At 37.2% G+C, this 24741-nt stretch overlaps 2 protein-coding genes across 5 annotated transcripts in view; both read right to left on the reverse strand.

The window, feature by feature from the left end:
- Positions 1–1225: 1225 nt before the first annotated feature.
- Positions 1226–10007, reverse strand: SNRNP48 (small nuclear ribonucleoprotein U11/U12 subunit 48). Of its 2 annotated transcripts, none has more exons than XM_072411739.1 (9): positions 9843–10007; positions 8606–8713; positions 8204–8264; positions 6572–6652; positions 3223–3399; positions 2949–3070; positions 2347–2453; positions 1875–2030; positions 1226–1338 (listed from the first exon to the last, which is right to left on the reverse strand). In XM_072411739.1, the coding sequence occupies exons 1-9, from the start codon at positions 9975–9977 to the stop codon at positions 1290–1292; spliced, it is 996 nt and encodes a 331-aa protein (XP_072267840.1). In that variant the 5' UTR covers positions 9978–10007; the 3' UTR covers positions 1226–1289. The 2 variants fall into 2 exon arrangements, with proteins under 2 accessions (XP_072267840.1, XP_072267839.1); XM_072411738.1 differs by having other exon boundaries at positions 8600–8713; positions 9843–10005.
- A 4240-nt stretch (positions 10008–14247) lies between these two features.
- Positions 14248–24741, reverse strand: part of DSP (desmoplakin) — a 39512-nt gene continuing 29018 nt past the window's right edge. The window contains exons 22-24 of one of the 3 annotated variants that reach the window (XM_072411740.1): positions 23374–23472; positions 20272–22566; positions 14248–17955 (exon numbers count right to left, since the gene is read on the reverse strand). In XM_072411740.1, the coding sequence (XP_072267841.1) occupies positions 14755–17955; positions 20272–22566; positions 23374–23472 (5595 nt within the window). In that variant the 3' untranslated portion in view covers positions 14248–14754. The remainder of the gene's footprint in view (positions 17956–20271; positions 22567–23373; positions 23473–24741) is intronic. The other 2 variants (XM_072411742.1, XM_072411741.1) reach the window with 2 other exon arrangements.

The following is a 24741-nucleotide window of genomic DNA, read 5'->3' on the forward strand; positions in this document are numbered from 1 at the left end:
TATCTTTTATTCTAGTATATAATTATTGCAATCATACTAAAGTTACCATAAAATCATCTACAGCATTAGAAACTATAGGTCTTTTTGAATGTGGAGAGACAGGTCTTTACTGCAGCATGTCAATGGCCTTCTGCATATCAGCAGTGTGTCTGCTGGGCTGAAATTTGCAAGGGGCACCCAAAGTAGTGAGAAATGCCTGACCCTGGAAATACAAATATATCCACATATACTAAATGTTCCTTGTCAGCCCTTTGCCCATATTCACATAAAGCAAGATTTATGAGATGCCTCAACCATGTGAAATGTCATGCTTCACTAAAAAGTGCCACATTGGTGAGAAGAGTCAAATTACATTGGATTTGGGTCCTTCAAGGAAAAAGTATTAGCATAGCATATGCTTTATATCAATTTAACATCACAATTGTGATCTTTATCTTATCTCCACAAATGATTTATATTTTTCACACAGTACAAGTAAACAGATGGGGGTTTACTGCAGATGGAGATGCAAGAGCCAATGGGTCTAATTTATTAAAGCTCTCCCAATGGTGAAGAAGATGCACTTTTATCAGTGAACCTGGGTGATCCAGCAAACTTAGAATGCCTTTTTTAAGGGTCACTTGATATTTGTTAGCAAATGTTTTTTCAACACTGGACCAGATCAATTTCAGGTTTGCTGGATGACGCAGGTTTACTGATGAAAGTGTATCTTCTCCAGTTTTGGAAAACTTTAATAAATCATACCCAGTATGTTAATGTGCAATGACAGATTGTATGGTTATAAAAGATAGATGAAGTTCACCAATCACCATTTCTAAATGCAGGGGTGGTTTACAGCAAAGAGTGAAGACTGCAATCTGCTCTTTAGTATACACCACAGCACAAGGCAATGCCAATTCGTTAATATCATGCCGAGGAGTAAAGCTCCAGTATTTAGAGGCAAATGCTAATAGTGACTGCCCTTTGGAGGTTTGTGAACCAAGTTTTCCTGTTTTAAGGCAATCATTTTGTACTTTTATACACAGATATTGAATGAAAGTATATAAAATTTGACTATTGTGGTGCTGTAGTTACAGTATTTTTGCCTATTTTTTTTAATGTTTTGGTAAGGGTACCACTCGGTTATAATTACCAGAATGAGATTTTCATATGTAGCAATACAGTATAGTTTGGGCTTTATTTTATTATCAAAGTGCTGGCAGTAAAATATAAAAGCACAAAAACAGAATTTCTACCAGATTTTTATTTTAAAATAGAAAAAAAATACAGAAAAACAGAAGAAATTGTGTCTATTCGCTGTCCCTTCTTCTTTTATGGCCACGGTATCTATCTTCAGTCCTGAAATTTAAGAAACAACCAACTCAATAAAAAAAAATCTATGCGGTCAGAAAGAAGATGTGCCGAAACAAGGTAAGAAACTTCATTTTTGAAGGCAAAACACAGCTACATGAATAGAACTTAGGTCCGCTGTAACCAAATTAAAATTTGCGTCTAGAGTTCCACTTTTCAAGAAAATTAGAAAATTAAAATAGATTATGGTCTGCAGCAATAGGCTTTTGGAAAGCTCAGAAGTAATTATCCCATTTAAGTAATTAAGAACTAGAAGTATAAAGATGTATTCTAAAAGAGGTCACAGGCAGTTTAGAAGAACGTCAACCATGATTATAATGCACCAGTCTCTAAAGATCAGTAGTGTCTCAAACTAATCTCCAATACAAGACGCTACAAAACCGTGTGCAAATAATCCTGAAAGTGTTGTACTCTTGTTTTATTTTGGTATGGCATGCTAGTTGTACATTAGAAGATGAGACCATCAGCTAGGGGTGCAAAAAAAAAAAACAAAAAAAAAAAAAAAGTAAATTAAAAAAACTTGCCTGTCTTTTTTAGATCTAAAACCACGGTCTTTTTCCCTGCTTCTACGTTTGTGTGGACTCCTGCTGCGCTCCCTCCTGTGGCTCGATCGACGCTTGCCTCTTTGACTTTCCTCAGATTGTCTGGACTCAACAGATGGAGATCTCTGCTGCTCCTTTCTGTACATAGAAATGTTATAAAGATTAGAAGTTAATCCCTTAAAATATAAGTGTATTGCAATAAAAGTAAAGTTCAAAATAATTAGTTATACAGTATGATTTTATCATAAACATATGGGACTCCAACTCCTAAAGCATTACTTAATATTGATAGCAGGATAATTTATTTGAATACTACAAGCCTATTACTATCCAATACACAATACATGGTGCCATAGAAAAGCAAGTTTTTTGCACGTACCAAAATACATTGATTTTTTTTAATTTAATTTATAAATGAGGTAATTTTTCATAGGCAAATAGCATTTTGGTTTACCTATTAATTGAGGAGGAAGAAACCGAGGAGCTAGCTTCATCATGCATTTCATCACGCCAGTCACTGCTCAGCTCTTCCATATGAACATTGATGACATCTCGCATTATCTGTGGTAAAACAAAAATAAAGCTGTGAATAAAATGAAGAGATTGATAGACACACTCACTATAGAAATGCACATTTGAGGGATTTTAAAGAATCTTAAATATGCAACTGTTACTTTGATAATTTTTCTCTCCACCTAAAATCTACTTATGGAACCCACCACCTTCACAGATATACAGCATCAGATACTATACCTCCTACACTGCATATCATTTGCCAGTATAGATTCTGACACTCCTGGTATTGGAATTTCTAATAATGTAAGTCTTTTGTCCTTTCTTAATTTCCATTATGTCTGAGTACTTCCCCTCAAACTAAATCTATGTACTTGTCAGATGATTCTCGACCGATACAAGCTGGAAAGGCTTGCCACGGACGAGACTCTGACGTGTACATCAGACTCTGAGACCGTCTGACATTGTTCATGATCCATGAATGACATAAAAAGAACAGCCTCAATGGAAGTGAAGGGAGGAGAGTGCAGTGCAGAGTATTACCTCAGTGTAAGATTTCTTTGTTATGTGAACATTCTTTGCCCTGTAAGACTGTCGTCTCCTTTTGTAGTCCCTCATTTCTGCCATGATTTCAAGATGGGACTTTGGACACTTCTGGTCATCATCTTTAAAGATATTACAGGCATGGATGAGTTAAGTTTAATACTAGGAAAACAATGATTTTCTTCCCAAAACAAAAAGAGTCACAAAAAAAAACAAAAAAACATGAAACGGAGTGTCTTACATAAAAAGAATAAAAAGAAGTAGGAGCATATACCTTGTTTGATTTTGGCAGTTAAATCCTCAAACAGATCTGCTTCATTTAACTCAGATCTATCCAGCTTTGTCTCTTTTGTGACATAGTCATAGATGGCAAGGCGATCGGCAGATGATAAATCACAAATTGCACGCTTGTGATTCAGAGGAACTTCAACAGGCGTAGATGAATAAACACCTAAAGCAAGTGCATAAGATCCATTTAAATAGCACAAAATAGGATAGGTTTAATTTTAAATCACAATATAAAGGCAAGTAAAATCAAAGCAAGAAAATAGTATTTGCTGGATAATCTGATCCAAACTGTATTACCAGGTATTTTAGGTAACAAAAAGGACTTTCAAGATAAATGTTACATATTTAAAAAAATATTAGTGGCTTCCAGAGACCTTATATAACTTAGGTCATATGACTGTGCAGGAGTACCTTGAAAATAGCAAACCTTGTAGTGTGTTCCTAGCAGTGGTTGGTTGGTACTTACCAAAAGTGGTGCAAGTAAAGACAATAGGTGAACTTGTGTCTGGGCCATAGGTACCCAAAAATAATCTATGTGTGTGGGGGGGGGGGGGAGGTGTGTGTGTGTGGGCCTCTTAGGAAACCTTCACCAGACATCGGTGAATAATCCACTCGTATTTAGCCTGGAGTAATTTAGGCTGATGTCAATCAACATTAGCATGTTTACTTACAAACCCTTTTTTTTAAAAAATGCAGTTTAAAATACAGGTATAAGAAAAGGTAAAGATCTGCACAAATAAACATAAAAGCAGCATACCAAAACAGACAAAAGGCACAGAAGAATAATATGTCCAAAACTACAGTATTGTGGGGAAAAGTGTTAGGCAACAGCAGAGATTTATAAATACACCATCCATTCTATAAATTCTTTGTGGATACCCACCATGTCTTATAAAAAAAATAGTGTGGTAAAAAAAGGTCAAAGAGTTCACCCTATTTTAATTTTCTAGTGACCCCAGTGACAAATCCTCTTTGCACTTTTTCTGCCCACCTTAGAACCCTTTCAGAAAAAAGGACATTTACAGGTCCCAGACACACAGCAGGCTATCGCAACACAGAACAGGTAAACACTTTTGTACCCGGCTGCAGTGCAAATCGTCAAACAACCAAAAGGAACTTGCTGCTTTTAGGAAAGTGCATTGCCACTAGCAAAAAAGGATAATATAATGCATATCCAAGTGAACAACGAAAATGTACAGGAGTATTAGGAAAGGGAAAAAAGGAGGAGGCTAAATAAGACTAATGCCCATGGGGTATCCATTTCTCTACTAGTATACCTGTGGGAAAGAATTTAAAAAAGTTAGAAAGTGTGAACCTCAAAATAAAATTAATGAACCCATAAGTGTAATTATTAAAGATTTAATTCCTAAGAAATAAGGATAAAGCACAGATGCAGCATGGCTTCCAATCATTCTGAAGTAACATGAAAAAGAAGGGCTGTCTGGTTTACAAGATCATTAGGTTTACAAATAAACCCAACCACCAAGAACTGGTCAAATGCTAGTCAGTGCTTGTTCATTGCATGCAGCGAGGTAATGATGTGGTTACCATTTCCTTCCTGCCAGCAACCATGACTGTTGTAGACACTCCTTGCAGCATCTCACCCACAACACTGTATAACATTGGAATGGTAGGGTGTAGTTTACAATTGATTACAGACTGTTTCTGGAAACAATTCAATGCTAATCTTTAGTTTAGCTTATAAACATACACAAGCCCAGCCCACTTTATATCAGTCATGCCTTAAGACTATTATTTTTTTAACTGATTGATAACAAAGGCAGGTCATTTAAAAAGGATATCACTTGAAAAAGGATACTGCACATAAGCACAGTGGTTCTGTGAAATTTCAAGATTTATCCCGAATTATACTCACCACTGCTGTAAAAAGGAAAGAGAATCAACAGAGATATTGTTTAAATGAAAATACAAAGAGTAATAAAAAACACTTTTACTGTATGCATTCCTTCCACTGCTAATAAATTAACTTTATTACTTTTAAAGATTTCCCATTCTTTTACTATTCAATTCCCACCAATTAGTTATATATATTTTGCATGCCCTTAATCTATTAAATTGACACATCAGTTAAGTTTTGAATGGCAGAAGAACCATACTTCTTCGTACTACAGGTAAGAATCCACTGTAATACCTATTAATAGTAAATCAGGCAATAAATCGTCTGCTGATACCCAAGCAGCTGACCACACAAGCTGTAAATATGTGTGATACAAACCAGTTCCATCTAGTGGCTGGAATAGGCATTGCAGCTCACTAAAGACACTAAGGGAAATAGCCTCCAGTTCAAAGAATGCTTGTGTCTAGAAACATAAGAGGCTGCAACTGCACAACTCCTTCTAAAAACGATTATTTTTTTTACTTCTTTACTTCAGCTGCTCTAGGTGAATTTTAAAATACTAAAACCAGACATCTAAAGACTAGATAGACAATAGGAAAATGTCTTTGTATATAATAAATAAAGCATAAGGTTCACCTAACTGAACTCCCCTTTAACAGCCTGTGTTCACCAGGTAAAAAAATGTGAAACACCTGGATCATATCATATGGGTTTTAGAGGTAGAATGCAACACATTCCCCTTCCTCCCACAATGAAGCTCTGGGTGCCTGAGGGCCCCTCACACTGTGAAAGCTCCAACCAAAGTGATGTGGAGCTTACAGAGGTCAGGAGAAGAGTCTGTGTTACTTTGTCCTTATATTAGATTTTTTTTTAACTTTACATCCAAAACTTTGATTTAGATATAATGTTAACTCTTACAATCTTAATATTTATTAACAACCTTTGTAAAGAGCTCCCATAAATGTGCATAGTTTACAACACCTCGTATTCTCAAGCAGTCACCTACCTATTCCACTACTGAACCAGCCTGCCTCTGCTTAAATTCCAAGAGAAGGCACATTTACAGTACAGGCTGTGGGAGAACACTGACATACAAACCCTATGCAGATAATGGGCCTGATTAAAGCTCTCCAAGACTGAAGAGGATAGATTTACATGAGAGATCTTGGGTGATTCAACAAATCTGTAATATATTTTTTTTAAATCATTTGCAATTAGTTGGCGAATGTTATCAATTCTGGATCAGATCCATTTCAGGTTTGATGGATCACCAAGGTTTTCCCACAATAATCTATCTTTTCCAGTCTTGGAGAGCATTATTAAATTAGACCCAATATCCTGGGCAACATTTAAAACTAGGACCCTAGCAACAAAATTAATTCTTTAAAAAGCAGGCAGATCTGTTAAAACATTTCAATTTCCTGAATATTTCTCCTAATATTCCTAATAGAATGTGTCTTGTTACTGTTTCACTTACTTTTCTCCCATAAGCCATCTTCACTTGTGTTAGGTGCTGAAGCCTTCGCTTCTTTGATTATCTCAAATTGTTTTGTTTTATCTGTAAGAGCAAAGCAAACAGGAGGTCAATGCACTAAACTCATAGTCAGGAGCAATTCTTTATGAATAGCACATAATACCAAATTACATTCAAATCCTAACCAGTCACAAAACAAATGACAGCTAAGTAAAGCACCAATTTTTAAAGCACAGGAAGCACCTTGAAGGAAGGTGAGCATGGACAGCTTCATAATTAATTTTTTATTATTATTAACAAAAATTTGAACAAAACTGCTGCGAAATGTGCACCTTCACAAACAAGCTGGTAACTTTCAAATGCCTACCCAGTAAATAAAAATGATTTAAAACACTGCTAGTGAAAGTGACTTAAAAACTATTTTATACATTTTTTCCCCAATCTACAGCACAACAGAAATCATTACAGGTAGTCCCCAGGTAAGGACATCCGACATACAGAGCACTCCTAGATACGAATGGGGCTTCCCTGCTCCCTTGTGTGCAGGACAGAGGCTGGAGGGGGTTAGCTAACAGTGAGGATTTTATACAGTAACTGAGACCCTACTGCTGAATAATATGTTGAGACAAACATCAGTCATAATTACATTTATTAAAATAATGTACCTGTTCTGTCTTACATAGAAACTCAACTTAAGACAAAACCTACAGTCCCTATCTCGTATGTAACCCAGGGACTACCTGTATATTGATAACCAGTAATATGAATATATGACTGTTGGACCAGCCAGCCTATACTGGACATTGCAGATAATTTAGCAAATTTTTTAGTCTGTGGGAGTTAAGGTAGGGATAGCAAAGAAGGAACTTTAGAAGTGTAACATTGCACATAGTAGGTTAGGTAATTTGTCCACTCGGTCCACCACATGCCAAACCCTGGCACCAGGGAGACAGCAAATCATTCGGTTGAAGGGATCCGGGCGACAAACTATTCTATCCGTCCTCCTGATCATAGAATCCCCTAAAACAAGCAATTGTCTTTTCCTTCCTGCGTTTCCCTCCCCCCACTACTAGATGTGCTGCTCTCCCGGCTGTTAGGGGTAGCAGTGACATCCAGATATGCCACCACTGGGTCTGCCACCTGCACATCTTCACATAACTTTGCATCTCTAGTGCAATGAACAAATGGGTAGTACAGAAAACTGCAATAATGAATATTGTTGTCAGCCTGCTACCTACCTATGCAGTGTGGCAGAGCTTTGTAAATAAAAAGCGTGTCTGAGAAGATGTATGCTTCTTTTAGCAGGACACAAGGTTCAAAATACAGTACACACAAGTCTTTTTGATGGAAATACATTTATATACACACACAGCACCTGTGTTGTGCAATGGCCTTTAAAGAGGCACCTATACTACAAAAGCTGTTGGGAAATTTTAATAAGTCAGTGTTGTAATTATCGGCCTCTACTCCAGAAACACAGCGTAATCAAGAACAATGGTCAGGACTTACGCCCAGAACGCTAAGTGGACAATTAAACAGCAGCAAGCTGAGGATGCCATACCTCCACTCATTCTGCATTCTCCTTTTGCAAAACAGAAATTTGAATACACACCCTGAAATTTATAATGTACATACCTAGAACAATGCAGGGTTTTTTTGCATTTTCATAGAAGAACTTGGGGTCGTAGGCTTCTGTCTACATTTAAAAGAGAATAAAAAATATTTTATGCAACATGGCAAGCAATAAAAACATGTTGTTCTGCTACAGTAAAGATCATTAGGGGCAGCAGTGTTATCTGCAAGTTAAATGCCTGTTCATGGTATTTCTGCCTTCAGCAAAGAGATTTCAACTACCGGTATGTACAAGAGTAACGAGCTTTTATCACAGCAATTATAAAAAATGTCACAATTTGCTATTGCGGTGATAAAAGGATATGTTTTAGGTAGTATTTGATCAGACAGAAATTGTATGTGCTGTTGTGTATTGTTTATGGGTTAATGTTTATTATACAAAAGAACAAGATTCTTTACAGTTACTTCTTCTTTACTGTAGCCCAGCTTTCGTAGTCTGCATACACCAACATGCTTCTCCAGAGAAGATACAGGTATCCTGTGGTTAGAATCATAGGGGCAGATCGCTGTCTCCTAACAGAGAAGAATACAATGCAGGGTTAGCAGTACAAATAACATAAAATGCTCTAAAAAAAACAAACAAAAAAAAAACAATTATTATTAAACAGGATATTTATAGCGTCAACATAATATACAGGGCTGTACAATAAATTAGGGTTGCAACATGACAGATACAAACAATGAGAAAGGAGGAAAGGACCCTGCCCAGAAGAGCTTACAATTTAGGAGGTATCCCTCCAATATCACATTTCTCTACCTGCATCTGTTTGGATTTAAACACCGTGTTCAACAGTTAATTACACAATGAGCTTGAAATAATTAAGCTCTCCAAGGCTGAAGAAGATAGACTATCATGGGTGAACCTGGGTGATCTGGCAAACTTGGAAACTGATATATGTACAGCAGTCACCAGACATTGTTCATGGATCCATCCTGACAGATCCATGAATGACGGATGGAGTGTGACCACTGTACAAGTCAATGAAGAAGAGCACAGCGGGGTGCAACACACTCTCCCCCCTTCCTCTCTCCATAGAACAGAACATCAACTATCAAGCATTCTGTTCCTACAAGTAATAATGATGTGGCAAAGACATTATGAGTATAATTCCACTTGAAAACTCCTTCAATTTTTACAGAACAGCTGTTAACTTCCTCACCTCTCAAATCCTACCTGCATACTATGAAAGTAATCCACATAAGATTCCGAGGAACCAAACACACACAATGCTTCTTACCTAGGAAACAGTTGAGCTTTGGAGTGACACTTTCAGGATTTAAAACAGGGTTTAAACCTGTAATGAAAGCAGTATAATACCAAAATGTCACTGTACTAAAGCCCTATTTCTATACATCCAGGTATGTAGAAGTGTATATCACCCACTAGCCACAGTGGTTCCTTCCGATGATCTCTGTCTCTATTGCATCCTCCATTGGCTACGGGAGGAACCACATCATTTGGAGGGGGAAACTGCCATTTGACCTGGCTGAGGAGGTAAAACAGTGGTGGAAACTATGCTAAAGAATTAACCTTTGGAATATATATATATATATATATATAATTTTAAATTAAGAGTATAGGCAGCCGTGCGTGTGTGGTATCTGTGCTCGGTTCATATGAGTTGCCCCCATTTTCTCTCACCTGCTCCTTTTTCTGGCAGCTCTCCTCCCAGCCCAGTTCCCGCAGCAGCTCGCTCAGACGGCTCTGACATCGCTCGGTATATTCCTTCAATTCCTGCAGCAAATTGTGACGATTATCTGCAGCCAGGCTCTCCATGTTCCCGATAAAAAGCACAGAAGAAACAATACAGGAACAGGCGGCGATACTGCGCCTCAAGCCTCGTTCTCATTCGTGTACCCGGATGTAAATTCACAGAATGTGGCGGCCATCTTGCTTTGGGGCATTGCCGTTTTTGTGTTTTTTTTTGCTGGTATATTTATTTACCGCTCGTCAATTTACAAGTTCCAGCAGTGGAATGTGTGAAAGATTTTTTTAGCTCATACATTCTATAGTTATTGGTTGGAGAAACAAAACCTCCTTTTTAATCAAAACCCTATGCCCCTTTCTACAGGCTAACATGTTTCTTATGTTGGTGTGCTGTGGAGACTTCCATATTATTTAGCTATCAGTAGTGTTTCATTGCATGAAATCTTATATCCAACCATAAAATGGTTGCATCTGTTAATTAAAAGGAGTTAATAAAGGAAAAGGCGCAGTGAAAAGACTATGATGCTATAATGGATACTAATGTAAACAAAGAAGTTTCTGGAGTAGTGGGCCATAAATAGAATGTGAGGTAGGAAAAAAAAAAGATTTTAGGAATCACACTATAGTAGCACCCATAAATCCCACCCCCACCTCCAGCGGTGGATACAAAGACGAAAGCTTGCAAGTCCACAGTACTGTACCTGAAAATGAGTAAAAAAGCTGCTACTTTAAGAATGCCAGGGTCAAAAGTCTTCAGTCTAGTTGACTGAAAAGGAATTAGTCTAGCAACACTAATGTGTAACTTAAAATGTAACTTTTCCTTTGGCAAGTGACCCTACGAACCCCAAATCCTGGATCCTCTAAATTTATACTTGACAGCTCCCAAAACTAACTCTCATACCAAGCTACCCTGTCCGCTTCCTTTCTTTGAACCCCAATTTTTCTGGAACAGGAAACAAAAATGTTGGAGTAAGTGGGGCGCCCATGTTGCTAAATGTTACATCACTACGGAGAACTCCACCTATCAAAATGCTCTGCCCTGTCACACATAACTGTCCACTTCCCCCACCATCTAGCATCTAGCATGTGTACTTAGCCTAAGTGATGCCTAATTTATGCCTCTTTCTGTTCAGAAGATATCACCTTTTCTTACTGTCAGTGCTTGATGCCACTATGAGTGATGAATGCTTGTCTGTAATTAGGTGCTTTTGCTGCAATTTACAGACAGCAGGAAATCCGTGTGTCTGGAGTGGCTCTGGACAATACTAATTGTCAATTCTGATGTCCAGCCAAGAGGATGATCTACAATCAAGCAGACATCTACCACGCATTTGTGCAGGAAGCAATGGAGAGTCAGACACCAATAAGCAAAACAGGGGTAAGAAACACAGAGACTATGTTGGTGAAATGGGCACTGTTTTAAAAAGGACCTAAAGAAATTGGAAATCGATTCCTGCGCCGGTAAAACCTGTTTTTTAACAGCTCTACTAGCAGGATAAAAGAATGCCATTATAGATGCACAACGGTTATTTTTTCATTTATACTCATTTTGCATTTTGACCAAACTCTACACTAAAGTACAATGTCTTATTTTGTGTGGCTGTTTCACTTCTATAGGTTCATAGCAATGTATTGCTTTGTTTGTGGCAGCCTAATAAAGACTCCATTTATCATCTTCATACTGCAGATGGTGTGTCCTCCGCTACCTATGCACAAGCTCCACAAAACCATAGCATATATAAAAGGCCAAACTAGCCTTTTACAAGCTTTTAAGGTAAAGTCTTTGATTTTTGACATTACATAGATTTTTTTCAGTTTTTTTTAATACTAGCAAATGTATGGCTGTTCTTGCAGGCAAGGGTTTGAGGATGAGAGCTGGATTCATGTACGTATCAGAATTGGAAGGGTTTGTAAAACCCTGAGACATGTACTAGTGATAAAGGAGATTAGGGATGATGCAGGTATTAGAAATACAGGGATTGCAAAAAAGTCTAGACCAGGGGTGCCTAACAGGTGAATCGCAATATACCGGTAGATTGCAAAGGCAACGCGAGTAGTTCGGGGAGCCCTGCCTTTTAAAATAACCTCTATCGCACACAGGAGTTAAGTCCATGTTTTTATTGTTGGTAGATCATTTTGACTTAGTCATTTTAAAAATAGCTCGCAAGCCAAAAAAGTGTGGGTAGTGTAGACACTTTATCCTAGTTCCCAACATCTTCAGATTGTGCTTCTGGCTGATTCATCATAACCTACTCTTATTAAACTTCTTCACCAAAACCACTTTTATGTGCAATGCTTTCTCCAGTGTTAGCAGTATATTTCTTTTCCAGATCATGTTCAGGCTTATTCATGCCACTCATATCGATACAAAAACTGCTTTGTGTTTATTCTTCCATCCTAAGTACTTACCATTTTTTAGGAACATGGGATAGTAAATCATTAATTGGGATAGTAAATCCCAGATTCTAACATTTCAGTTTTATTCCTGTACCAAGGCAGTATAGACAGGCTGTGCATACTCCACTTTTCTTGACAGCATTGCCATCAGGTCGATAATATACATCCATTGTTGGTCAGAAAAAATATTTTTGACCACGGGAATCCCAAACCCAGCTGGAGCTTGTGCTATCACAGGCCATTGTGTGTTCAGTTTATTGAAAGCACAGCTATACTACAGCTATGAAACTGACTGAAACCAGTTTGTAATGTTTAATCATTTTATCTATATTGTTCGTGTCACATACAGTGTCGTTCTCCTTTATTATATTGTACAGGAACAAGGGAACACCGTCATTGTGTAGCCATGTGCACTATTGTACTTTGTCACGCTATACTAACCATTTTTCCCTGCAGAGCCTATGGTCCATTTAATAAAATTATTTACTATAATTTGTGTGTTATTGCTCTTAGGTCCTGTCCTGGGAGAATCAGCAACCGTATGGAGGAGGAGGAAGAACCAGCTGCTCCTATGAGGGTAGTATTACACCAGTTTTCAACTTGATAGTACATTAAAAGAACACTTTTTTAAGTGGACTGATCCTTTGCATAAATTAAGGAAAAAATATGAATTTTTTAGAATGGTCTAAGGGTATATAAGACCTACCAGATGCCTAACAGTCTAGGTTTCCTATGGAGGAAAGAGGGGAGGCAGCTGAGAGAGACTTTGATAGTTTGCAGAAGACTCATCTGTATGCATGCAATGATCAAAGTGTCAAACCAGTGTCCAAACTTTGAGACTAAAGTAAAATTCAGAATTCATAAGCTCTGAGTTTGTATGGGGTGCACGGGTTAAAGGTGCTTAGACAAGAGCCTGCCGACAGAAGAGTAGTCCACAGTGGGGATGCCATCAACATGTAGCAGGGCTACTGAACCCACTCATTCATACTCCAAGAAAAAGGGAACGACCTGTTTCTGGGGGGGGGGGTTACAACTAAAGAGGGGGAGCATGCAAGCACGCTCTGGTTACAGTTTACTAATCTTACTCAGTGGCCACTCCTGTCTTTTTGACCAAAGTCCATAGAAATTTAAACATGAGCAGTAGTCTACAAAGCTGTAAGGTTTTCGTTCTGCCAAAATCGACATGACTGAACTCATAGCTGGGTTTTTTCATAATTATCTTACATGCTTTTGAGCCCCTAGCTTAAATTGAACATTATCAAGAGGGAAAGCTTGTAAAATTGTAGAAACTAGGAAATGTTATAGATGGCAAAACATTTCAGAGAACCTTCTAAAATCATATGACCCCATTTTGACTTTCATATGTCCTGGTTTAAATGGGTTTTGCATTCTAAAGGCTTGGTATTGAAAAAAATACATCAGAAGCAAAAACAAAAGCTCCTACACTAATCAGATGTAATCTGTTGTTTTCCAACTACCTAGTGCAAAGCATGAATCTGTTTGTTTACCATAGGTTGTTAAGCTAGGCAATAATTTGACATGTGTACAGCAGTCTTCCAACGTTATTCTTGTGTTAACCATAGAACAGAATGACTGTGTGTACAGTGCTCATTCATGGGTATCACTAGAAACTATCACAAAAGATTGTTTCCAGCGACAATTCTCTGATGTCCATTGAATGTCTGTACAGGGCTTTAGAAAGGGGCACAATTTGATTTAATGTGTACATCTCTATGGGTGTGTTGTTACCATTATAATACATTGTTCTTCGGGGACAGAAACCCATGTAAATAGGCCCATGTTTTTTGTAAAGTTCTGCAAAAGTTTCACTGCTATACTGTAATAAAAAATTGTGTATTTGTGTAAATTTGAAAAGAAGCGATGGTGCTTTCCAAAAGAACAATAAAACCTTTCAAGACCAAAAATGTAAGCAAAGATAAAAAAATTTGAAAGTTTTGAATTTTATTTCTAGCGCATATAACAAGCAAAGATGAGTATAAAAAGAAGCAACTCCAAAGCCCACCCCACAATTAGAAAAATTGCATAAAAGGGCTATTTGTTAAGCATGTCTGTGTTAAAATGTAATAATGCAGCTTTTACCTTTTGGAACGCAATACTTTCTTTTCTAATGTTAGCATTTCAGAGACTACAGCAATAGAAGGGGAATAGTACCAATTCTTTTACAAGACTGAAGTTTATAGAAAAAGGAACAGCAAATGTTACCTACAATACAAATATTGTTTTACCCCCTACATGTTTTCTAAACATATGAACATATATAACCATTTTAATAATGGAGAATTTAGAAAAAAATACAGAGCTCTCCATAATGAAAACTTTTTTCCCATAGTCAGTGCACATTTTACAATTTTTCATGGGGGAACATAGTAAAAACATGTAATTTCTCTATATTTTTTTTTTTTTATATAAAGCCAAACCCAATGGCCACCTAGTTTCCCAAAGAACTAGAGCTAACAGACTGGAAGGAATAGCTGTACGAAGATGAACCTGTAGCATCAAAACTTCCTCTTCGTGATCCACTGCGTGAACCAGAGCGAGATCCTGAACGTGATCCTGGGGCTGAGGAAACATTGTAAGGACTGCTTATGCCTTTGGAAGACACTGAAGCAGCTTCAAGCATTCGCAATCCCGTTATGTCTTCAACCATAGATCGATCTACAGCTTCTTTGTAGGAGATTTTGAGCTTAGTTTTTGGGCAGGTCAGAATTTTGGGATAGCTATTTATGTCTCGCAGTTTCTGAGCAGCTCGACCATCAATCATGCCTTTACGAATAGCCTCCTCTGTAGTTACTCTTGATTGTGTTTCTGGATCAATAAGGCCTCCTGTTAAATACTGAAACTCAAGAAAACGCTGTCCAGCTTCATAGGGCAACCAGTTCACCTTCATTGCTTCTGCAGCAGATAACTTTTTTTGTCCTCTTACGCCATCAAACCCGGAATAGGCTTTCTGAGCTTGCTTTAGCCTGGCTGACATATCATGATCTAATATGCCTTGAGAAACTGCATCTTGCAAGTTGATTCTCTGCCCCGAGGTTGGGTTAATAATTCCTCCAGTGCAAACTTGTGCTTCCAGTAAACGTTGTCCAGTAATTGTATCAACAATGCCACGCTTAATGCCTTCTGATATTGATATTTTTTCATAGGTTTCGGTATCAAATATTGCTGCAATAGGTGTCGTTTCTTCTAAAGTGTCTGAAAATGAACCACTTTTAGACCATGAACCGGTTCGAAATCTGGGTGATGACAGAGATGAAACTGATGAAACTGATGAAACTGAATCTTGTCTAGAGGTAATTAACACATCATCACTTAAGTTTCTATTGGAGATCATATCTGCAAATTGAGTAAGGCTTAGTGTACCAGCACGATATTGTTCAAAATTGCCTTTGTTGATTACGCCTAGGTCAATTGCCTCTTGGACATCATACTGGCTTCCTGTTTTTCGGTCAACAAGGACAACTCTAGTTGAACCATCAGAACCTGTAGTAGTAATTTCTTCCCATTCACACTCTTGTTCTGAAAGATCAATATAGGTTTCATAATCAATAAGCCCTTTGTTATATGCCTCTTGTACTGTCATTTCTCGGTTTGTGTCTGGGTCAACTATGACTACTCTACGCTTCCTAGAGGTCTTCTTTTGTGAAGCTTGCACTGATTTTTTCTTTTCTTTTAGAGGGAGTAGACAAAGGTTGGTTTTTGGATCAACAATACACCTTTCTTTTAGTTGTAGGTAAGTCAGATTTTCTTCTGTGTTGGGGTCAAAAAAGCCTTTTGTATCATCATCTGGATCTGAAAGAATTGCATTCAGTTCTTCATTGAAGTACCCACGTTTATAAGCAACATCCACTGGTAGACGATGGCTTGCTTTAGGATCAATGATTCCACCTGTGGCTATCTGAGCTTCCAGCAAGCGGATTCCATGTCCTTTCTCAATAAGTTCTTTGTTCATAGCCTGAAATAGTGATATTATATTGCCAGTTTCTGGGTCTTTGTAGCCAGTAACAGCCCTTTCTGCAGACAGTAGCTTTTCCTTGAATTCAATTCCAACAAGACCTCTCCTGTAGGCTTCTTCCACTGGCAGCCTTAGATTATTTACTGGATCTACTATGAATCCAGTAGCTGCTTGAGCTTCCAAAAGTTCAAGTGTGGTTCCAGGCCTCAGCAATCCTTTTTTCATTGCATCATATATCCCAAATTTTTCCTTTGTAGCTTCATTATAGATTCCAGCAATGCAACTGGAACCTTGCAGGAAATCTTTTATTCTTTCACTGACTTCTTCAACAGATATCTGACCAGATTCTAGTTGATCTACTGTAGTAGAGCGAATGATGCCAGACTCCACTAACTCATTCAGTGGCACCTGGTGTCTAATACCTTGGAATGAAAGACTTTTCTTCATTACAGGCAACAAAAGCAATCCTGTATGAGGCTCTACTCTACATTTCTGTCTAAGTTGTTGATAACTGACATTTTTCTTGGTGACTGGTTCAATGTATTTTTTTGCACCTTCACTGGTATCACTTAATGATCGATTCAAATCCCTGTCAATCAAGCCTCGTGATAATGCAACCTCAACTGGTACAAAGACACTGTTTACTGGGTCAACAATTCCACCGGCTGCCAACTGGGCTTCTAGGAGCCGCAATCCAACGTCTCTGCTAATCAGATTATTCTTAATAGCTTCTGCAACACACACTGTCTTACCAGAGAAAGGATCTCTAAAGCCAGTAACTGCTTTTTCTGCAGTATAAATGGCCTCTCTGTCTGCAAAATCAATAAGATCCCTAGCTACAGCATTATCTACAGTCAGCTTTTCATTCCTTTGTAGATCTATTATTCCTCCTGTTGCAGCTTGAGCTTCTAAGAGCATAACTGAACTTTCAGGCGTAATCAACTTTTTCCGCTTGGCCTCCACAAATGGATATTTCTCTTTAGGTGTTACAGAGACACCTGCAATTGAGCCAGCACCTTTCAGGAAAGGCTCAATCTCAGCAGCTACCTCTTCCAGGGATTTTTGTCCCTTAATTAATCTTTCAAATGTTGACTTTGTTATTATTTGGCATTCAAGAAGCTGATGAGCTGTAATTTTTTTCCTAAGTCCATCAAAAACAAATTTAGAAGGATCAATTGACATGTCTTCATCAGTCTGTGTCTGCCTGCTGGAACCAGAAGGCCGTCTTTTAAGATTTTCCAGTTCCTTTTGCATTGCCAGTCTCTGTGCTTCAAAATCAGCTTGGCTAGTTCGATGAGTCTCTTCTACCTTACGCCTGCATCTCTCTTCAATTGACCTGATCTCTGCCTGCAATCTTTCAATTTCACTTTTTAATGATGCCTTGTCGCGTTCACTTCTCTCCCACTCACTTTCAATCCTCTTTACATCCTCCTCCTTACGGGTATACTGACTCTTCCACTGATTCAGGTCATTTCGAATCTGCTGCTTTTCATCTTCCAGGCGTTGCTTGTTCCGTGCTTCAGTATCTAATGTTGCCTTTGCACGACTGAGTTCCTCTTCCAGACGCTGAAGTCTCATCTTGTCTTGCTCCAAAAGTTTTATTTTCATAAGAAGGCTTTCTTTTTCTTGAAAGACTTCTGAGTATTTGCTACTTGATTCCTGTATCTTACTAGTTGCCTATATTAAAGACAAAAAATATAGAGATTTTTATTTAGCCAACCTTGCAGCTTTTTTTTTTTTTATAATGATTAGTTATATTTGTACATTGCACAAACATGCATTACCTTGATCACACTTATTATGGCTGCTTGCAAAATACAAAACCTTTTTCTAGGGCTATATTGTTAAAGTATTGCTATTGTGTGGTTTGTTTTATGTGCTTTTGCTTAAATAGTAAAATTATTTTTGTGTTTAAAGTTTTAACAGCTTTGGAGTTTAGTGGTAGTATTAGTACCAGTCTAGTGGTAGTAATAAATAATTAGAAATAACAAAGAAATAATAAAATTACAAACTCTGGAAGACACCATTTAATGAAACAGACATTGGACTGTATCAACAACTGACAGACAATGAATATGATTAAAACATAAAAAGATTAAACAACTGATCATCAACACATAGAAGGACAGATGATAAAACGGATTACAATGTTAGTATATTTTATCAAAATAAAGCAAGATATTGTTTTTACCTTTTATATTGTGCATATATTGGTGCAGAACATCCATAACATATTAATGTGAAAGTGCTATTTTCATTTTTTGTTCTAAAATCAAAAATCTGCTTTATATGTATAGGTTTGTATATATTAGATACATGCATATATAAATATTATAGCTGCCAATAACGGACATAACATAAAAAACATTGCCTAATACATATATGACAATGTAACCCTGTCGTTTAAAGTGCATTCCCCATGCATAAAATATAATGCCTATAATAAAATTGTCACAAAATAATACCACCAATAAAAGTAGTGTGTAATATTTCAGGTAAGGTTCATATGAGTTACGGTACTTGCTAAGATACTCACTACATATCACTATATATCCATTAAGACATGTTAGTAATCAGAGCCAGATTTAAATGCCATGTTTCACCTTTTCTGACTGGTAATAAAACAATTATTGTTTGTGATTGAAAGAACTAAAGAGACATGTCATGTCAGTTTTTTTTCTAGTTTTAGATAGAGCAGTAAAGGATTTAAACTTATTTCAGGTTTTTCTGCTTTCCTGAGCTCCAGTGAGAGATTTCCCGTCACTTCCTGCCAAACTGACCATGTTTTATCTGACAGGTAGTAAGGAAAAATGCAACATACCCAAGGTTAGTCTTTGGGTGGGGGAATCCACCTTCTTGGCATGGTGCACACATACATACCTCATATTACCAAAACGCAATCACTTGTATGGATCCTAAATGTTCTACAATTGATCTCCAGGAATGTCCACCTTGAAGGTAACCCTCCCCATCTAATTGCCTAAAAAAACCTAAATGCTTGATTTACTTACATAAATGTTATCATGCACCTATCTTCTTGCCTGGTTAGGAGAAGGGCATTTCTTCACAAGTCTATATTGTCTGTTGTCCATCACCATAGTCTTTAAAGAGTTTTCACAAATGGGGGGGGGGGGAAGTAATCTGACCAGGAAACATTAGACCTGGTCTCCAGTGCTGAATAGCCATCATCACAACCAGAAGAGGCATTGGGGAGGGTAGAGAATGAGAACAAAAAAAAGGTTTTGGCATAAAAAACCCTCTCTCTGTCTCTCTGTTGTACACTGCTTTTTTTGGGGAATGGTGCATGTCTCCTATGCCAGTTCCCATCTGTCCATGCCTTTTTTACAGTAGTTTACAATTAAAACAAAAAATGGTCATAATTTAGGAGCAAAAATCATCAACATGTGAACATAAAAGGGATTCACCCCCAAGTTCAAATTTCAAAAAAGATTTGCCAAACCCCTTGATAAAAAGTAAACCTGAAAAGTTTTGCCTGTTGCTATATTTGATATTTAGAATATCTATGTATAAAGACACAAAAGAACACAGCGTTCCGTACCCAATGTAGTTGTATCACAGAGCATACATTATTGCAGCCTACATGGCCTCGATATGATTTTTGCCCAGGACCCCAATTTATCTAAAACTGGCCCAGACAGGGACACATGCAGGAAAAAAAAATGAAAAGGAGTCCTAGCCTACTTCTACTCTACTAAATAAAAGCAATTTTATTTCTATGTTGCCGTTAGAAAGTTCCTGTTTTTTGAAACATGATTTGTTTGACTAAAAGTGGGGGAAATCTCTTTAACTGAGCCCTAGATAGAAACCTGACAAGAGTATAAATCCTTACCCACTCTACCAAAAAAATGCAATCTTGGCAAACTTTAACTCTGGTATAAATCTGGCTCTGTTAGTAGCAACTGAATATATATATTGGGGCATTTAAAGATTATTCCTAATGAGAACACAAATTAAAGAAATTTATCTGAATACCTCTAGTGCTTGCTTTTGGAATTTTTCAATTTCCTGTCTCAAATTTTGCCTCTCTTTCTGCAACTCATTAATAAGACCCTGAAGCTCCAGGGATCGCTTGTTGCTGATTTGTAGCTGGTTCTTTAATTCAGTAATAGTTGCATTTTTTTCACCATCCACTTCATCTTTACACTTTTTAACTTCCTCATTTTCCAGTCGAACATAGCGCAGCTCTTCTTCCAACCTCAGATGCTCTTTAGTTAGATTTTCTGTGATTGACTGCAGTTTTTCTAGCTCTATTTTGCTTTCATTCAAACTTCTGTTTCTCTCCTCAATGGTTTTTTGCAAGTGCTCATTTCTAATATGAGCTTGGCGTAAGTTTTCTTGTTCTACATGCAGCTGGCGTCTTAGACTTTCCACTTCAGCTACAAGTTTACTCAGCTCATCAATATTTCTTTGTTGGTCTCTAAGTTGACCATCTAAAGATTCCTTTTGCTGGCGCAAGTCTTCTTCTGTTTGCTTTTTAATAATAGTAATTTGCTCTATTTGCTGGGTAAGCGTTGTAATCTTTTTAAATTGTTCACTATTAGTTCTTCTAAAAGTCTCCAGCTCATCTTCCAGCTTTTTATTTTTTGTATGCTCATCTGAGGCAATTCTTTTTTGACGATTTACTTCCTCCTCTAGTTTATTCTTTTGTGTTTGCAGGTCTTTCAGATTAACTTGAAGTCTGCTGATATCACTTTCCTTTCCTTGCTTTTCTGTTGACAGTTTTTCATAATCTGATTTAAGTCTGAATAACTCTTGTTCCTGAATTTTTAGTTTGTTAATGGTGTCTGTGGCACTGCTGTTGGCTTTCTGCAAGTCAAATTGGGTTCTCTGCAGTTTAACATGCTCCCCCTCAAGTTTTTTCCTTTGATCTGTTTCAACTTCAATAAGTTTTTTTAGACGGTCAATTTCCTTGTTGCGATCCTGGATAGTTTTGGCAGCATCCTCAAGAGATTTCTTGTGTTTTTTCTCCTCTTCAGACTTAAAAATGTTGAGCTGTTTTATCTCAATCTCAAGCTGTTGCTTCTTCTGATTGAGTTCTGATACAAATGACTTATTCTGGTGAGCATCATCTTCTGTTTTTTTAAGATTGTTTGTCATTTGTGTCAGAGAGGTCTTTAATCTGTTGACTTCTGTCAACAAGTCCCGTTTCTCTCTTGTTAAACTATCAATTTGTTCATTCAAGCCGCTGATATTATCTTCTTTTTGAACAGTTATTTCGTGGATGGTGGTTTTTGTAATATTAATTTCTGTCTCATACTTGTTCCTTAAATTTATAATTTGCTCATCATAATTGTTTCTTACCTTTATAAGCTCGTTTTCATATTGTCTCTGGCGTGCAGCTTCCTCTTGAAGTTGGTATTTTAACTTTTCAATCTCGTTGTTTCTGTCCTGAATTGTCCTGCTGGCCTCCTCTAATGACCTCTTGTACCCCGACGTCTCTTCTGATTGAACACGAATTACCTTTTGTAACTCTATTTCTAATTGCTGCTTTCTTTGAGTAAGCTCAGACCCTGTTGCTTTTTGCTGAAAAGCATCTTCTTCTGCCCTTCTGCGCTGCTCACTTGTTTGAACAATGGTCTCATTGAGTCTGGTAATTTCTTGTGTGAGATCACGATTTTCTCTGGCTAGCTTCTCGAGTTGGGATCTAAGTTCATAAGTGTCTTCTTCTTTCTGAACAGTAATTTGCTGTATGGTTGTCTTCGTAATGTTTATTTCAGATTCATATTTGTTCCTCAAACTACTGATTTCGTCATTATATTGCTTCCTTACCTTTGACAGCTCATTCTCATATTCCCTCTTCCTCTGGCCCTCATCTTGAAGTAGAAGTCTAAGCTTTTCTATCTCGTATTCCTTCTCCTTGATTATCTTGTCAGTTTCTATTTTTTGACGGTTGACACTTTCTAGGTCATTTTGCCTTCTTTGCTGTATTTGATCAAACTCATTCTTTTGGAGCTCACATCTGTCCTCCAGGGCTTTTCTCCTACGTTTCTCATCATCAATCTCATAAGTGAGCCTTGTTATCTTCTCATTTAGTTCTGTTATTTGACCATAACATTTTTCAAGGTTCTGTTTGGCAGAAGACCCTTCCATTTCAAATTTTCTTTTCATGTCCTCCAAAAGGAGAAGTTTTGACTTATACTCTGAGCATTCTATTTGGTACTTTTGTAGGTTCTGATCAAGGTATTTGTTTTTCTGTGAATTGTCACTGTTTGCATCCCTGGCAAGTCGCAGTTCTTCCTCAAGTATTTCAATTCTGGTGTTTTTCATCTATTAAAATAAAAGTAGGAACATAATTTTAAAGTAATCTACAGAAATATAAAATATAACATATGTTAGAATGATCATATTAGTGCAAGTCACTTGTAAGTAATAAGGTCCAGGTCCAGGATCAATAAATATAAAAAAGCAAAAAATATGTTTGAAATATCTGTGCTATTCTATTGCTAGTATAAGTAAAAAAAATCAATGTGGGCAATTTTGTATGCATTTGTTAGTGTATCCAAAGTGGAAATATCCAGAAAGACACATGTATCCAGCATCTAGCAGAATTGTCGTCGGACATCATTGATTTGATGATATAAAGCCGAATGTTTTGATCGCTTTAACAAACCTCCCTTTTCTCTGTTATATTGACATTACTTCACTGCAGTAACAAGCACATTGGTGGTCTGCAGTACCCATTATACTCAAACTCATCTTACACTTGACTTCATCACTGCATTATTTGTTCTGGTGCATTGGTACACTGGTATAAACAGACACATTTGGTGTATAGCCACCACTCGAATTATTTGTGCTGTCGTATTAATACACTACAGGTGTTATCTACAGTTGATGTTTACTTTCTTTAATAGAAGTAACCCATACAAACTTTCCAACCTGCTAAGTAATTATATTTACCACTACTAAAAGGAACAGGGTAGAATAGGGTAGAAGCAGAACTATTTTATAAAACAAAATTTAAAACAGCATACAGTGTTTGTTTACAATACTATTTTTGTGTCTGTGGAGTTTAATGGTTCCGGGAACCTTTGTGGAATTTATTAAGGTTATGGTTTTATCTACATGAATTACCTTCAAGTCTTCCATGCTCTTTGACATTTCATGTAGCAGTCTGTAGTAATCATTTCCTCTGGTAAGGAGCTCTATATAGCGAGCCTGGATTTCAGCAGACTGAAAGAAAACAAAGGAAAATTGAAATATATATTTTATGCAATTTTTACAAAGAGTTTTTTCTAGTATTTTTAGGACAAGAATAGCTTCTAAAGTTTGCTAACATTACTTTTATTCCTAATAATATATGATTAAGCAGGTTAAAATTTCTCCACTGTTTCTACAGATTTTCCATAATATTATTCCTTTTCTTTGTACCACACGGCTAAACAGACTATTTATTTCATGGAGGCTGAGCTCTGTCAGGGAGTGTTCCACTGATGTTCAGACTGGAGAACACAAGGCACTAATTTTTCTATAAAGCAGAAATATTTATAGGAAATTTTGTGGTATCTTCTTTACACCCTATGACCAATTTACATTTTTAAATTACATTTTTTAATTTATATATTATTCCCCTATATAACAAGTTTGAAATGGGTCAATTCTTTAAACAGAAGGATATAGCCTTGCTATTTAAGAATGTGCTACCTTGGAGTTATGCTGACAGCTTCAGGATTGGACATTGGCAACAAAAAACACAGCCAGTGCCATATAACCCTGCCTACTACTATTAGTATGTCTTACTTTTTAACAAGTGTTCGAGGAGGATCCTACAATGCTGCAAGAGCCGGCTTCTTACATGTAGCTTTCCAAACAGCTATAAACTGAAACAGTTGTCTCCTAGTTTCTACTAGACTAGATATGCAATAACAGCTAAAAAGTACCCTAAGGTATGAGACTGTGTATAGTTGCTTTCTAGACCCCTCACTAGTTAAGTTAACCTAAATCACAGAGCTCTTTCTATGTTCAGAGCCACTGGCATTTCTGCTGAACTTTTCCAGCTTTTTAGAACTTATTTAAGTGAGTAAGCCAATCAGCCTATAGTTCAGGAGCTACATTATTAGGCTGCTGGGTTTATTTTTATTTTTTTTAATTCTCAGACATTCTGCTAGTTCTACCACGGAGGAGTTTGCTGACAAGGGACTAAATGTTAACATCATCAGCTGCATCGAAAGACTGGTCTTGGACTTCTGCAGATAAATCCCACACTGAATGTGGAAGTTCCCACTTAGGGTCTCCACAAGTGGGGCCAGTCCCAGTGTTGACCTTACTACTCTTTACTATTATTCTCATTATGGCTATAGATGTTTGGCTGTGGTCAGAGTGATTTCAGTTATGTCAAGCCCCGGGCATCACACTTCTGCAGATTTTGCTGGGGACCTTTTGGTTATGTAAATATGTTGTGTGATCTAAATGTTCTCAAGTTGCTCTATTTTGGTTTGGCTA

Source organism: Pyxicephalus adspersus, chromosome 5 (genome assembly GCF_032062135.1).
Source record: "Pyxicephalus adspersus chromosome 5, UCB_Pads_2.0, whole genome shotgun sequence".
Classification (NCBI taxonomy): Eukaryota; Metazoa; Chordata; class Amphibia; order Anura; family Pyxicephalidae; genus Pyxicephalus; species Pyxicephalus adspersus.